This window comes from Poecilia reticulata, chromosome 9 (assembly GCF_904066995.2).
Source record: "Poecilia reticulata chromosome 9, P_reticulata-male-v2, whole genome shotgun sequence".
Lineage (NCBI taxonomy): Eukaryota > Metazoa > Chordata > Actinopteri > Cyprinodontiformes > Poeciliidae > Poecilia > Poecilia reticulata.
Genome location: NC_088838.1, coordinates 30,246,162 through 30,261,905, shown reverse-complemented (window position 1 = coordinate 30,261,905; position 15,744 = coordinate 30,246,162). Strand labels below are relative to the sequence as shown.

Genomic DNA, 15,744 nt, shown 5'->3' with positions numbered 1-15,744 from the left:
TTTTCTTCTAGTAGTTACCCGAGCAACGCTTACTTGAAACACTTCTTCACCAATCACAAAACGGGATCTTGAAAATCAGCCAATCGGAGCACTCGTTCGTTATTTGTAGCAACCATTCTGCTCCTCACAGAAGTTGAGATTTTTCCTGGAGACAGGAAGCTGACGCGATCTAAATTGCTTAAACCATTTACAGTGTTTATGTCTGGAGGGTTTTTGGTTTTGATTTGCTTATTCTTGGCCTAAATGTCGCGGTAAAACTTCTGAAGGATGAAAACTAGAGGTTCACCACCAGCTCCGCCACCGATTCACGTCCACGTAGCGGATAGCACACCTATCCATGTTCATATGAGGAGGAATCCCAGCAGAACATCACCGGTTAGTTCTTTTCTGGAAAGGGAACGTAAAAGGTTTTAAAGTTCTACTTATAAATTAATTTAGAGAAGACAAAATATTTTAAAAACTCATTCTTTACCCATTATTTCAATAATTTTCTGTTTAAAAGGATCAGGATTTTACTTCCAGTCAGACGAAAAATTCAATTATTAATTGAAAGCACGACAGAATTTAGTTTTTTGAGGAAAAAAGGGGAAAAACCCAATGATAATTCAATTGTGTAAGGAATAATTTTAGATAAAATCAAGAAAATTATGGACTCTTCATGAGAATGTATTAGAAAAACGTTGCCTTCAGTTAGAAGCTTCTTCAAATTCACTGTAATACAGACCGCTACAGGAGACCTTTCCTGCCAACAGCCATCACCAGCTACAATAAGTCTCTGAAGAACTTTGAATTACTACGAGTTATAGCAACATTTAATTTCTCTTTGCGATTTATAAAGTATTTTAAATTTTAATTTAACTTTAGCACTTTTTCCTTTTGGATTTAGGGAACTGATGCTTCGGTCAAACGCGATGAAAGCAGGCCAAAGATCCGGACGCCCTGGATTCCTCCAGGAATACACTCGTGCAAGAGGAATATTGGCATCACCAAGTCTCAGGTTGCTTCATGGTGTTCATTTTATGCTAAAGTTACAGTCTAGCAACTAAAATTATACCTAGAGAAAAGAAAATATACTTAGTCTTTCCCAGTTCTTAAAATGGTTTAAAAAGGAGTTGATTGAAAACCCAAAATTGTTAGAAAGGGTCTTTTATTTGTATATAAGCTGGACGCATCTATTTGCCTCACTGGGAAACGATGTGTAAAAAGCTTCTTTCTTTCCAAGAGCTTTAGCTGACAAATAGACCCACAGCATCACAGATCCTTCACCATCCCTTGCAGTGAACTGAAGATGCTTAACCTTATATACTGTGTTTCTTTCACTCCTGACCCAGCTGCAGTGTCTGTTTCAGAAAAACTTGGTCTCATCTGACCAATGCACAAAGGTCCAGCAGAGTTTTGCTAACTTCACATGTTGGCAAAACACTTAGGGCTGGGAGATATGGTTTAAACAAGATTCGATTTCCAATTTTAATCAAATGGAAAAACTAAAAAAAATATACATATAAATAACAAAAAAATATAATAAAAAGGCTTTTATTTCAATAATTCCTTCTAATTTCAAAATCGAAATAAATTGAAGCTGTAAAACATGCTTGTTATAAAAGATGGCTATTTCTTGGTTGGGCTAATGTCACTAGGAACTATGGAAACCCAAAGAGTGCACAGCTGAAAAAAACAACAGATTTAAAAAAAATTTATTGAATTTTCTGTTTTTGAAGATTTAAAAGACTTTTTCCTGTCATTCCTCTGAAACAACCATACTGTACATCATAGATACTGTTTAATATTTTTTATTTATGAAGACTCGGTGACAGCAAGATGCATTCTTTGTTGCAGTTTAACAATGAACTGTGAGTGGTGGGAAGATACCTTGAGTGCTAGTTAAATCTTCTGGCTATAAGAAATACGCCTCTCTGTCGCTTTATTTTTACGAGAAGGAAACAAGTCACTGATTGCTAATTATATACTCTTAGAGACTGGTTAACTTACAAAAACAAAGTATACATGATTCAGTTTTACTCTGGTGATTTTGTATTTTAAATGTTGGCATTTAACCTCAGACATCTGATTTCAGATCTGCTTTAACAACAGAATCAAGAACATCTGTGTGCTTCAGTTCTTTTTGAACATGTTTTCTGTTTTTGTCATTTGATCAGACCAGCAGATCGCAGATCCAGTCAGACAGTGGGATCAGGAATCAGCGAGTTGCAGGGCAGCAGGAGGAAGAGCTGCATGCAGTTTCTGAAGACCTCAGAGTCCTGCTGAGGGAACAAGGCGCTTCAAAGACGTAAGGAATTATAGATTCAATTCAATTCAGTTTATCTGTAAAGCTCCAATACACAATCCAAAATTAGTAAAAAATTTAACTCTGCACAAAAAATTTGAATTTGAGTCAACATGTTGTACCTTTTGTGAATGTCCAGAAGAATCCCTTAATCGTCTCTTTTTTACCTATCCCTTTTCTTTTAAACTATGGAGAGACATTATGGACTGGTTGTCCCTTAAAATTGAAGACGTCCCAGATATTCACCATATATTATACTATGTTGATGACCATATATTATACTATGTTGATGACCATATATTATACTATGTTGATGACCTTGATAGTCACATATCTGACGTGGTAAATTTTGTCTTCTTGCTTGTTAAATATTATATACACTGCTGTAAATGGAGAGGTTCTACCCCTTGTTTAGATTTTTTTCTTAACCAATTTAAACTGTATTACACCTCGCTGAAACGTTTGAAATCTGTTTATGCAATAAAAGTAGCTGCCAGTATCTTTACTTTTCTTTTGTTTTAAATCTTGCTCTATTTTTATTTATTTGCCGTACTGTTACGTGTTTGTCTTTATAGTCTTAGCCCCATGTTTTGTTTCTTTTTTTCATACCTATGTTGCAATGTTATTTGTACCTCAGCGAGTCTTTGTTTACTGTTTGTTTAATAAATAAAAACAAACAAACAAAACAAAAATGTCCAGTTCTGGTATGGCCGCCATCTTTGTTTCTACATCACAATGGCTCTGCTTAAGGATGACCAGCGGCGCCCTCTTCTGGATGGAAATAAGATCTAAGCTGCGGTCATCGTTAGTTTATCGATTGGAACTAATTATAATCTAATAAGCCATTCATCTACAAGTAATCGTAATGACCTGAACTCTGTTTATTTCATTCAAAGGTCGGAGGCTTGCGATCGTCAAATAAATGCAGATGTGCTCCTCAGGACACTTGTAGAGGCAGAAATCGATGGTGTAGCTGTGGCTAATCAGCTGACAGGTTTGAAGGAAACCATTGACAGACTTGCTAAGGTAAGCTTTACTCCAACCTAACGGGGCTGCAACCTGCAGCTCTGAGCCCCACCAACACTGCAGCTCCTATAAAGCCAAATAAGAAATGCTTATTGACTATAAAGGCAGTAAAAAAAGGGTGGTTTTAGCAGTTCTGCTGTAAGTTTTTAAGCACCACTGTTAAAAAAATAAAAAAAAACTTTGAAAGTAATAATAATTTGTTGTTTATGTTTTTAAGTGGGCTATCCTTTATTATCCATATCTATTGAAAATTCTCATGCAGCTGATCTTATTGTATAAAATAAATGCTAAATCCAGAACTCGGATCTAGCAGAGCCATAAAACTAGTTTCAAACACAGCAGATGAAAATATTGGGTCCACAGATTATTTGGCCCAAATAATCCGCTTTTGTTTTGTTTTGTTTCTTTTCTCCTATCATAATGTTTCACATGCAAGACAGCCATGTTGGAGTTTAAGATTAAGGAGACTAACCTTCCTGTTTTTCGAAGTAATTTTTATTATCTGAACCAAATAGGTTCTTTGAAATGACAAAAATCTGAATAGAAAGAAAACATGTAACCAACCATGCAGCATTGCAGTGAAGAACATTTGTTGTTGTTTTGATTTATTTTCATGACTTAGCACAGCAGAGTGAAAAGGGGGTACCTGGAAAACCTGGAGTGTGCTCAAGGGAATCGCTGCTCTGAATGATGGGATCAGCGTGAACCCATCGGGTCTTTTGTTTTCCAGGAAAAGAGGCTGACGAAGCTTCACACAACTTCTCTGGGATGGCATCAGAAGCTGCTGCTGGAGAAAATAGCGATGTTTGATCAAACAAATCACAGCCTTCGGGATCTCCTCAGGGACTGGAGCGTCAAGGAGGTACAAGAAGCAGAGGAGAGGTCGAGAAAAGCAGAATAATTCATTTTTGACTATTGTTTCTCCCATCAAACTGCTTTTAAAATGGAAAAAGATTGAGACAATTTAACAATGTTTAGCTTAAAAATGGCTGCACAGTGGCGCAGTTGGTAGAGCTGTTGCCTTGAAGCAAGAAGGTTCTGGGTTCGATTCCCGGCCCCGGTCTTTCTGCATGGAGTTTGCATGTTCTCCCTGTGCATGCGTGGGTTTTCTCCGGGTACTCCGGTTTCCTCCCACAGTCCAAAAACATGACTGTCAGGTTAATTGGCCTCTCCAAATTGCCCCTAGGTGTGTGTGCATGGTTGTGTGTCCTGCGTGTCTCTGTGTTGCCCTGCGACAGACGTGCGACCTGTCCAGGGTGACCCCGCCTCTCGCCCGGTACGCTAGCTGGAGATGGGCACCAGCACCTCCCGACCCCCCTGAGGGACAAGGGTGTAAGAAATTGGATGGATAGCTTAAAAACAGAAATTTCAATAGTTAGTTAAAACCAGGGGTGGAAATAAAAAAACTTTCTCTACCAGCCACAGAGGCTGGTAGAGAAAGTTTTTTTTACCAGCCACTCAAACATTTCACCAGCCAGTTTTTTTCTTTCTTTCGATTACAAACCCCACCAGTACAAGCAAATTATATAAAACATATGATTTATTCTTAACTCTATGAAAACCAATTTACTGACAATAAGTTTACACATGTACTTATACATAATAATTTAACATAAGCATGGACACCTTGTAGTGCAATAATTTCATTTGAAGTAATTACTACAGCAAACTTTAAGTACACAACTCAAACATTCTTGCAATCATATGTTGATTTCCACATTTTGGATACAACTCCCCCTGATAGTATTTACTAAAGATGTGTCTAGCCATTTATAAAATATTTTAAATGGTATCATTAGCCGTTTTCTGTGATATTTGTTTTTCCTTACTTATTCCGTTTTCTATTGAATTTCACAATTATTATTATTATTAAAATATCTTAATATGGAATATTAATTCCACAGGCTGTTTTTTTTCCCGCTACTGAATCTGCTCCAGCGGTCAAAGTTTGTGTGGTAAACATATCGGCTAGTTTGACACATTTTCTGAATGGGCTTATGTGCTTTTTAGCTTTAGTCGTAGTTTTTCTGACCCGCTCCGTCTCGTTCTCTCATTTTTCTCGGACTCCGGTTAGCAGCTAACCGTTAGCTGAAAGGGCTCTATTTATAACCTTAGAGGGGAAGGCGGGCCAAGGAGAACCGAGGGATTTCATTGGATAAACCCAATGTCCGTCAATAAAATCAACCAATGGGCTGTCGCAGTCGACGCAAATCATTTTTAATATACGTTTTTTGTTAAATTATGACTGCGCAAGGCCGCCAGATATGGGCAGTAAATGCATCACTTTTTAGTCCAGACGGTCAGTCCTCCCTCAGACAGAAGTTTAAACTGAATGCAGCTTTTTTTGTTTGTTTGTTTGTTTTCTGTTGAAATGATCAACCCGCCACAATGGCGGGTGCGTTGCTCCTATTCACACGTCACTTCTTACTTTTACCCGCATTTGGTCAGTGGCGGATAGTAATTTCCACTGCCTGTGATGGTTTCTGTGAACTTTAGGAAGGTATAAAATAGGGCGATGATTTTTGCAATTGATTAACCTATTGATTATTCTGATGATTAATTGATTAATCGGATAAAAATATGTCAAATTTTGCAGATTTTCTTTTTAACAACTTAAGACTTTTTATACAATACTAGAAATACATTAAAAATAAACACAAATTTAATTTCCATTTTTTTTATTAGAAAATAGGTTAAAACTATACCACTTGAGGAGCTTTGGCTAAAACATGTACAGACAAAGATGTTTTATCTTAAATGCAAAATGTATATATTTTTTGCACAATTTTGGCTTAATTATAGCTCTGAATATGTTGTTTCTTTCAATAAATGTTCCTCTTAAAGCCTGTGTACTTTAGTTAATTATTAATTGATTACTAAATTAGTTAATGATTATCTCAATAATTGATTAATCGCGATTAATCTGATTAATCGTTTCAACGCTACATTTAATAAATACATTTAATCAGCATCACCTTTCTCTAACTTTCCCCTTTCAAAATATGGCTAAGCAGTACTTATTTTTTGCAACAAAAGTGCCTTATTAAAAGTAAAGTGCTGGTCTAAATTAGTTGCAGATTATTTCAATTAATACAATTAATCATTTCAGCCCTTGTGCAAAAGCTCTGTATTCACATGGAGATTATGTAGCTTTTAAATATAAACAATAATCTTCTTAGAAGGTGTTACAGAAAGTGTTGTGGTGTCCACAGAAACAGTTGCTGGTCTGGCCGAAAGAGAGAGACACCTTGAGAAAGAAGCTGGCTGACACTGAAACAGAAAACATGGTGAGTTACAAACACTTCCTCCTCTAATTGTCCCTCTCCTTCACCAGTAACTGTTTCACTCCTTATTTCGCAGAGACTTGCTGCTAAACTCTCAAACAAGGAGAAACAAGTTTCAAAGCTCGCCGAGCATCTGGACTTTGAAAAGGTTTGTAATTGCTTCACCACCAGGAAACCTGAAGTTTCTGATAACATCGTAAAGGCCTCTGGTAAGTTACGCCACAGGTTTTTACAGCTTTGCCGCTGTCAACGCAGGACAACTTTAAGACGACAGAAGAGCTTTCAAGGATCCTGGACTCAACCCACAGTCACCTGGTGAACCAGCTGGAGGAATCCGAGGCGGAAAAGGTCCGCCTGGCCGCTCAGATCCAGGTTAGGGAACGCAGATTTTACAACAATACGCTTCAGAGTAGGGATACAAACAATTAATCAATGTACGACTAATTGTCGATTAGTGGTTTATTAGATTAAAATGATTTCCAGCTGATTATGCTGTTAGACTTTGGTTTAGTGTTGTAGTTTGGCCGCCATCCAGCAGAGGGCACCGCTGATCAATAGAGCCATTGGTACAGAAACAAAGATGGCGGCGGGCCATAACGGAACTGGAAAGAAAAGTGGTTCATAGTCCATTGTGGGATGAAAAAAGCACTTCATGCGCTTCTGTTTTTAAATATAAAAACTTGATAAGCCCCTTAAGTTTCAACTTAATGGACCTTATTCAAAAAATTATTGATGTGCTACTAAGACAAGGATAATATGCTAGTAAAGCGGAAGACATAACGCAGAAGATTGGGAAAAAAAATCATACCAATTATGTATGAACATCTCCGTCTTCATGGGGAATTAAGGGTTTTAGTTATTTATTATCTTCATCTTTTAGTCTTTTACTCAGTAACCTAAGAGGTTCTTGTTTTATCTCTTATAATATGTATATGTTTATTAATGTGAGAAAACCATAATTTTCTATTTAAGTTGGTATTCAATGCATCTGACACAAAACAATGTTAAATTGAATGCTTTTTTGTAATTTAAGCATAGGAAAAATGTACGGTAGGTCTCTGTGTTATGGAAGGATGGGTAAAACTATAATGCCTGAGAGCTTTTGGCTAAAATATCCTTATATATTAAGGTTTTTTTTAATCTTATATGCAAAATATATGGTAAATATGGTTTGTATAGTCTTGGCTTAATTTATTTTTTATAGTAAATAGCCTTTTTAGAATCTGTATACTCCAGTTAACCATTAATTGATTTCTAAATTAGTTGATGATTATTTCAGTAATCACAATAAATCGCGATTAATCTGATTCACCCCTATATTTAATGAGCAACACCTTTCTCTAACTTTCTCCTCTTAGATTATATGGAGCCTCTTTTTAGAGGAAAGACACAGGATCAGAGGTTCTTGTCTTGCAAAGTTCAAGCTGATTCTGATCCTAACGAAGGAGAAAATTAACTATTTTAACCAATTTATTATCTTCTGCCATGCGATCTTTTGGTGAGGTAGAAGATGCAGCAGAGTCAGGAGCGTCAGATGGAGCAGCTCAGAGAACTCCAAGACGAGCTGGAGATTCTGAAGATGAAGAAGGCGGAGGTTGACAAGCAGCGGAAAGAAGAGCGGGAGTCGCTCAGTATGATCACGCTGCACGCCGACCGCGCTCAGGAGGCAGTGAGGCAGCTGGAAAAGAAACTACAGGAGAAGGTCAGAGACGGGGCTCAATGGTATTCTAGAGGTACTTCTAGGTTTCTGTTTCCTCAATTTCTACTATTTTTTTCAACTGTTGGTTCCATGAGAGCATCAAGAAATAATGTTAGTGATAGAAATTACACTTTTTAAATAATAAAAAAGTGCCACCGATCAGAAAAAGGAAGTTATCTATGCAGACCGCACACATTCTGGACACAGACGGTCAGAAAAACCAACATTTTAATTTGCTTCCCTGTACATTTATATTTTAACATTTTCTCAGTTGGATCAAAAAGGAACCAGAGTTCTTGTTTTAGTGCAGAAACCTGGTGAACCAAAACAGATTTTGATTGAAGCAACGTGTCCAGTGGTGATGATGACGGCTTCAGTCATCGTTTCTTTAAACGAACAGATCAAAGATGCAGAACTTGCATAAAAAAGCAAATATGATTTAAACATCACATGATGTGTTTTGTCTTGAAGGAGATGGAGCTGTCTCTCGCTGTGTCCGCGTCCAAAGACTGGTGTCACCGCCACTCGATAGAAGCAGCTGAGAAACGGCACCGGGAGGAAGAGATCTCGCTTGTCAAACAGTGAGCAAAGAAAAAATTAAACTTATATATAAAGAATCCCACTGATTTATGTTCTTATAGTTGGATCTGTTGGTATTCCAGCTACATTAATTTGATGAAACAGTGATAATAATAACAAATTATTTCATTTATGAGTTGGAACGTCTACAAACACTTCAGTCAGATTTTGTCAGATCAAACTTGTGTTTTTTTGTTACAGCTTATTATTTTTAACTACATGATAGGGCTGGGCGATAAATTGATTTTATTTTTCACCAATGTGCTCCCTGGGTTTCCGTACGGCATGATTTCAGTGCGCCCAGGGTGGCCATCTTGTTTGTCAAATATGTTTTACATTTTCTATCAATTTGGGCTTTCAGTTCATGTCAGCTCTACCTCACCTTAACTTATATTATTCAACTTATCTTATTGAACTTTTCTAATCCAATTAACTTGACTTATTTAAATTAACATAGGGTAACTTCCATCCATCCCATCCATCCATTTTCTTACACCCTTGTCCCTCGGTGGGGTCGGGAGGTGCTGGTCCCCATCTCCAGCTAGCGTACCGGGCGAGAGGCAGGTTCACCCTGGACAGGTGGCCAGTCTGTCGCAGGGCAACACAGAGACACACAGGACAAACAACCATGCAGACACACTCACACCTAGGGACAATTTGAAGAGGCCAATTAACCTGACAGTCATGTTTTGGACTGTGGGAGGAAACCGGAGTACCCGGAGAAAACCCACCATGCACAGGGAGAACATGCAAACTCCATGCAGAAAGACCGGGGCCGGGAATCGAACCCAGAACCTTCTTGCTTCAAGGCAACAGCTCTACCAACTGCGCCACTTATTTATCTTAACTCATTTAACTAATCTTGGCTTAACTTGGAGTAATATAGCTTACCTTATTTAACTTAATTTAATCTTATTGAAGCCCTGCGACAGACTGGCGACCTGTCCAGGTGACCCCGCCTCTCGCCCGGAACGTTAGCTGGAGATGGGCACCAGCAACCCTCCTGACCCCACTAAGGGACAACGGTGTAAAGAAAATGGATGGATGGATAATCTTATTGAACTTAACTTTTAACTAATTGGACTTCATGATGTGCAAAGTTTCAACAAATAGTTTTAAAAGTAAATTTGCAAAAAGTCAAATGAAACCCAGAGAATACAGCTTTCTGAAGGGAGTGGCTGGTTGGTGTTTTTTCTTTTGCTTTTTGTTTATGAGATATGGAAACTCAAGCTTTGAGAAAAAGCTTTATTTGTCTCAAAGAAATTTCTTGTGGCGCTTGTGGAGTTTATTTGCAGTATTTAAACCAGAAATGCAGCCTAAAATTACATTGATTAAATCTCGTGTTTAAATGCATTTTCTTTTTGTTTGTGAAAGACAAACACATCAAGAAAAGAGACGTTTTGGATGGAGAAAAGCGGTAAATGCTGACATCTTGGTGAAAATATGGCTGAACATGAATATGTTTGCGTGTCAGGAAGCTCAGCGATCTGAACTCCCGGCTTCGCTCAGTGGAGGAGAAGAATCGGGCCGAGAGAGAGGAGCTCAGGAATCAGCTTCAGCACCTCAACGCAGAGAACGCCTCCACCATGCTGGAGAACCAAACGCTCAGGGTAGCTTCACATGGAAAACAGAAGGAAAAGTTAAAAACATGGACTGTGGTTTAATCTGCTTTCACTTTACGATCAGAGAGAGCTGGCGTCGACTGACGATAAATTAAAGGGACTCCAATCTGAGGCTCGTGAGCTGAAATCATCAGTGAAAAAGTCTGAGAACCTGGTGGAGAAATACAAGCAGAAGGTGAAGCAAACATCAGGCTTTTAATAGCTTTGGGTTTTTCATTATAGTTTAGTTTAATTTCATAGAGACTTTTCGTCTAATTCAGTTAGTTTTAATTGTATTTTAGAGTGTGTTTGTAGTATTATTAGATGTTTAGTTTAGATTTTGTTAGCCATAGTAGTAGTTTCAGTTTTTTAATTTCAAAATAGTCAAAGTATTGTCTTGTTATTACATACACATTGATTGGGTAAAGAAGGTGCCATTTTCCAAAAATGTATTTAATTATATTTGAGCATCCAACTGACTCTGATGTTTTATCCCAACTTTTGCTGTTGCCATTTTGCGAACTAGGAGGATTATATAGAACCATAATTTGCCCTAAACTGCTTGTGTGGGAGAAAGAAAATACATTTGGGGTGCTGTGGTGGCGCAGGGGCAGAGCACAACCCATGTGTTGAGGCCTTAGTCCTCGTGCCAATGGTCGAAGGTTCGATTCCTGGCCTAGTGACATTTGCCGTGTGTCTTCCCCCCTCTCCCATAACCTTCCTTCCTGTCGGACTGCCTTCAAATAAAGGCCACTAGAGCCTTAAAAAAAACCCATTACACATCAGTTCAAAAGGCTAACGAATAGATTCATGAAAATGAAGGATGTTACATATCCATTTAGTTTTATGAACGGATAATCTAGTTCCAGTTTTATAGTTTTCCCCATTAAAGCTGCAGTATGTAACTTTTATAAAGAATGTGCTTTTATTTATGTAAGATTTCAAGGATTTTTTTGATTGTCATACCATTTCGCTGTCGTTTGCTTGTGGTTTGTACTTAAGTCCCAGATCAAGAAGCCTAATAAATAAATAAATAAGTTATAGAAGTGTCATTAATAAATTTAACAAAAATGTTTTCCCAATTTCAGTTTTTGTTACTTTGTTAGTTTTATTTAGCTGTAATAACCTTGGTAAACGTCGCTCCACGAAGGTAAATCAGAAAATCCTCCAAACAGGATGTGAAAATGATCTGTGGTACTGTTGGGTTGCGGTTCAGGTTCACCAGGCTCGCCTGCAGTCAGAGGAGTACTGTCAGAAGCTGGAGACGACACAGAGGGAGGCCTGGGAGCAGAGGGTGAGCCTGGAGAAGGAGAAGGATCAGGTGAAACGGGAGCTGCTGGACCGGGTGCAGGAGCTCGAGGTGCTGCCGGAGAAACTGAGGCGGACCGAGCAGCAGCTCCGAGAAGCTCAGGACGACGCCGACAAATACGAGAGGAGGAACCTGGAGCACCACGCTGTCCTGTCCGAAGTCAGACACAAGGTGATCTGCCTGGCTGCTAACGCATCATCCAGGTCACTCTTATCGGCTTTTAGACTCAGCAGAACATTTTCTCAACATCATCTCATCCTTCTGCAGGGTGCTGGAAATCCTTGAAAATGCTAGCATTTTGTTTAGGTGTTTTTAAGGTTTGGAAAGTGCTTGATTTCTGAAAAAAGTCCTTGAAAGTGCTTGATATTCAAGCTGCAGTTTGGTAGCAAAGTTCAAAGAAGCTTAGTGTTGCTAGGTGACGGGCGGAGTTCAGCTGTGGTTGCATAGTAACCGGCCGGGCCGGGCTGTGCCGGGCCGGGCCTCACTGGGGTTACCAGGTGAAGGACACTGCCTGCCAATTTGTTTAGGGATTTTAATTATATTTAATCAATCTAATGTCTGATTAAAAGCCTAAATTTGGAAAACATTATTTATAGTTGAAACCAGAACGTTTCATACACTTAATAAAAAGACAGGAAATTTTTTTTATTGCCATCTGAAGTTAAATCTGACTAAAACGTTTTTGTTTTAGGTTAGTTAGAATCACCAATATTATTTTAAATGCCAGAAAAGTTAGAGAGAAATTTTTTTAGAGATTTTATTTGGTAATTTTTTTGTATATTGTGTTAAGGATTTAATTTGAACAGGAAGATAATTTACTGTAACACAATTATTTTGGCTTGTTTCACTGTGATAAATATTTATTATTCCCAGTTTACCAATGACTTATTGATCTGTGCAATTGAAATAAAAGCTGGCTTATATTTTTTAAAGTTAATCAGTGTTATTTAAATTGGGGGAAGATTTGTTAAAGTAGTGTTTTGTTCTCAAACCAGTCAGGTGTTCAAGCTTCTCAGTAAGTTACATCCCATTGGTAAATATCAGTCACATAACAGCAATATTAATATATCAATCATAAGTCATGAAGGAATGAGTACGGTTAGCAACTCAAAGCGAAGGAAGCGTGAATAAATGAGCGTTTTGGGGAATTTAACAGTTTCTCTGTGACTGTCTGCAGGTGGAGCACCAAGGTGCTCAGCTGGAAACGGTTCAGCAGAGGAATCTGCTGCTCCAGGAGGAAAACAACGTCCTGAAGGAGAAAATTAAAAACCTAGAGAGGTATTTTTCTTTAACTTCAACGCTTTATTTTTTTATTTTTGACTCTAGTGGCCTTTATTTGATAGTTAATTGACATGCAGCAAAGGTCGCCAAGGTCGGGAATCGAACCTGCGACAGCTGCATCGAGGACTAAGGCCTCCATATGTGGGTTGTGCTTAACCCCTGCGCCACCACAGCACACCCTTAAACTTCAACACATAAATAAAAACAGATTTATTGAGTGGTTAAAGGTGACCTTTCATGCTTCCTTGAACAGGCGAGGATAGATAAGTCTACGGCCTATTCAAAACATGTTCGTTGCATTTTCCTTTGCTCAAAATCAGCGCTTACAGCAGTAAAACCAACTGACCAATCGAGTTGGTTTAATATCTGTAAATTTGGGTTTTCAGCCATAACAACAACATAAACATCAGATATTTTGGAGCAAATTTTCATTTTGGTGCATCTCTATAGAGTGTATAACCAAAGTTAAAAAGTGAGATGAAGCCGTGTTAAGTGTTTGTTTTTGTGACATTACATTTGGGAGTCTTTTGAAAGGGCTCGTTTTCCTGACACCAAAATATATTAACTTATTGTCAAAAAACAGCTGGATGTTTTTTTTTAAGCGCTTAAGCTGTTTTTAGAAGCAGTAGAGACCCAAATGGAAGTACAAAACAATAATAATAATAATAGGTTCCCTGTAAACAAATCAGATGAGTTCACACTTTCGTTTAGATAATATATTTCAGGATTTAACAATAAAATCCATATATTTTAGATGAAATGAAGTGAAACTGGAACAAAAACTGCACTGAGTCTGAATTATGCCTCCCGGTTCTGTCGTGAAGCACTTTGCTGTGCCTGTGTGTTCATTGTAGGAAGCTGGAGGATATGAATGCAGAAAACAGAGAGATGTCTCAGGCTGTCAGCATGAAGGAAGGAGGCATCCGCAGCCTGCAGCAGCAGCTGGAGGAGAAAACACACGAGTGCTCCGTCGTGTCCCAGCAGCTGCAGGAAACGCTGGGAAACACTCAAAGACAGGTCAGAAACAGAAAGACCTGTCCTCCTTTTCTCCTTGTGAAGATCAGGCTTGGGTTTAGTTCTCAGTTTGCTTTCAGCTCTGGGTGACCGTGTGGCATCACACTTATCCAACCAACAACAAACATGGCTGGTCTTTGTTAAAGTATAAATATGAAATTTGATTATGTGACTGCTCATAAATATACAGGTCATTTAATCTGTGCTTTTAATAGATTATAAGAGATATCACAGCAGCAGGTTGAGGTTAAATAAGAATGAGAGACTATACAGTAATATGTGGTTCTGTTTGCAAAGCTATACATTAAAAATTTAACAGCAATAATTTGGATTTTTTTAGCCTGTGTAAGAGAAACAAAATGGTGGTTCATTTTTCAGTCGTACTTTCACCAAGTTATTAATTTATGACAGAGTTTCTGGATGAATATTTGATTTATATGGTAAATGTCAGGTTCACCAACTAAATATTTAGCCCCAAACTAAATGTCAAGCTCAGCGCTAACTAGTTTAGAGCTAAGTATTTAACTTATTTAGTTAGCTAAATATTTAGCTGTCAAACTAAATAGTTAGCTCAGAGCTAAATATTTGCTTTACAGCTAAATATTAAGCTTCAAGCTAAATATTTAGCTTATTATTAATATTAAACTAAATATTCAACTAGGAATCTGAATATTTAGCTGAAACCTAAATATTTAGTTCAGAGATAAATATTTAGTTTCAAATATGCTAGTTTGTTAATTAAATATTTAATTTGAAACTCTCATTTATAAATTAACATTGAAGATATGACTGAAAAATTAGCTCCATGTTTTTCTTTTACAACAGGCTAAATAACTCAGATTACTGCTGGTAATTTTTTTATTGTGTAACATTTCTTACAGCACCCTTTACAGTAATGATAAAAGGATAAAAAAAACTACAGAATATTTACAAGAAGTTTAAAAAACTGCAAACATTTAGGATGTGCAAAAAACAGCAGAGTTATAAAGACTTACAGAGTTTAACAGGATCAGTTTAAAGCATTTATTTTCTTCTCTTCTGGTTTGAATTTCTTGCTTAGTTTGATAGATATAATTAGCTCAATTTTCCAATAGAAATATAGCTGAAAAGGAAACTGATCACAAAACTTGCAGGTGGACGACAGCATACAGCGACTTCTGGCCAAAGAGAAAGCGTCACAGTCCAGATCATTGGAGCTGCAGAACCAGCTGAGTCGGGCCAAATTGGAGCTGAATCAGCTGCAGCGCAGCAAGGAGGACGTACGTCGCTCGTCGATCATCACGCCTGTCTGCAGCCTTCGATGGGATTAAAATGTGTTTTCTGTCTCCAGATGGAGCGTCGCTTCCATTCTCAGCTTCAGAACTTGAGGGAGCGACTGGACCAGTCGGACTCCACAAACCGCAGTTTGCAGAGCTACGTTCAGTTCCTGAGAAACTCGTATGGAAATGTCTACGGAGACTGCCTGCTGAGCACCACTAATACGCTCCCGGAGCAATAGAGCACAAATGAATTCACATTTATTGTGACATTGCTCAAATGTTTTCAAAATGCGAAGGTCTGAACATTACTTGTTGTCCTCAGACATAAAATTGTCTTAAAGAAGTCTTGATGCTTGTTTTATTTATTTAATGTTTTGTTTTATGTGTCTAGAAGTGAAAACTTGTATC

At 37.9% G+C, this 15,744-nt stretch overlaps 1 protein-coding gene across 1 annotated transcript; it reads left to right on the top strand.

The window, feature by feature from the left end:
* The first annotated feature begins 55 nt into the window (after positions 1-55).
* odf2b (outer dense fiber of sperm tails 2b) lies at positions 56-15,679 on the top strand. Its single transcript, XM_008417788.3, has 17 exons — positions 56-375; positions 887-997; positions 2,157-2,287; positions 3,181-3,310; positions 4,041-4,172; positions 6,523-6,597; positions 6,671-6,742; positions 6,850-6,966; positions 8,102-8,296; positions 8,765-8,874; positions 10,347-10,482; positions 10,559-10,669; positions 11,690-11,953; positions 12,960-13,060; positions 13,918-14,080; positions 15,211-15,336; positions 15,408-15,679. Exons 1-17 carry the CDS (start codon positions 268-270, stop codon positions 15,573-15,575), a joined length of 2,250 nt encoding a protein of 749 aa, XP_008416010.1. The 5' UTR covers positions 56-267; the 3' UTR covers positions 15,576-15,679.
* The last annotated feature ends 65 nt before the right edge of the window (positions 15,680-15,744 follow it).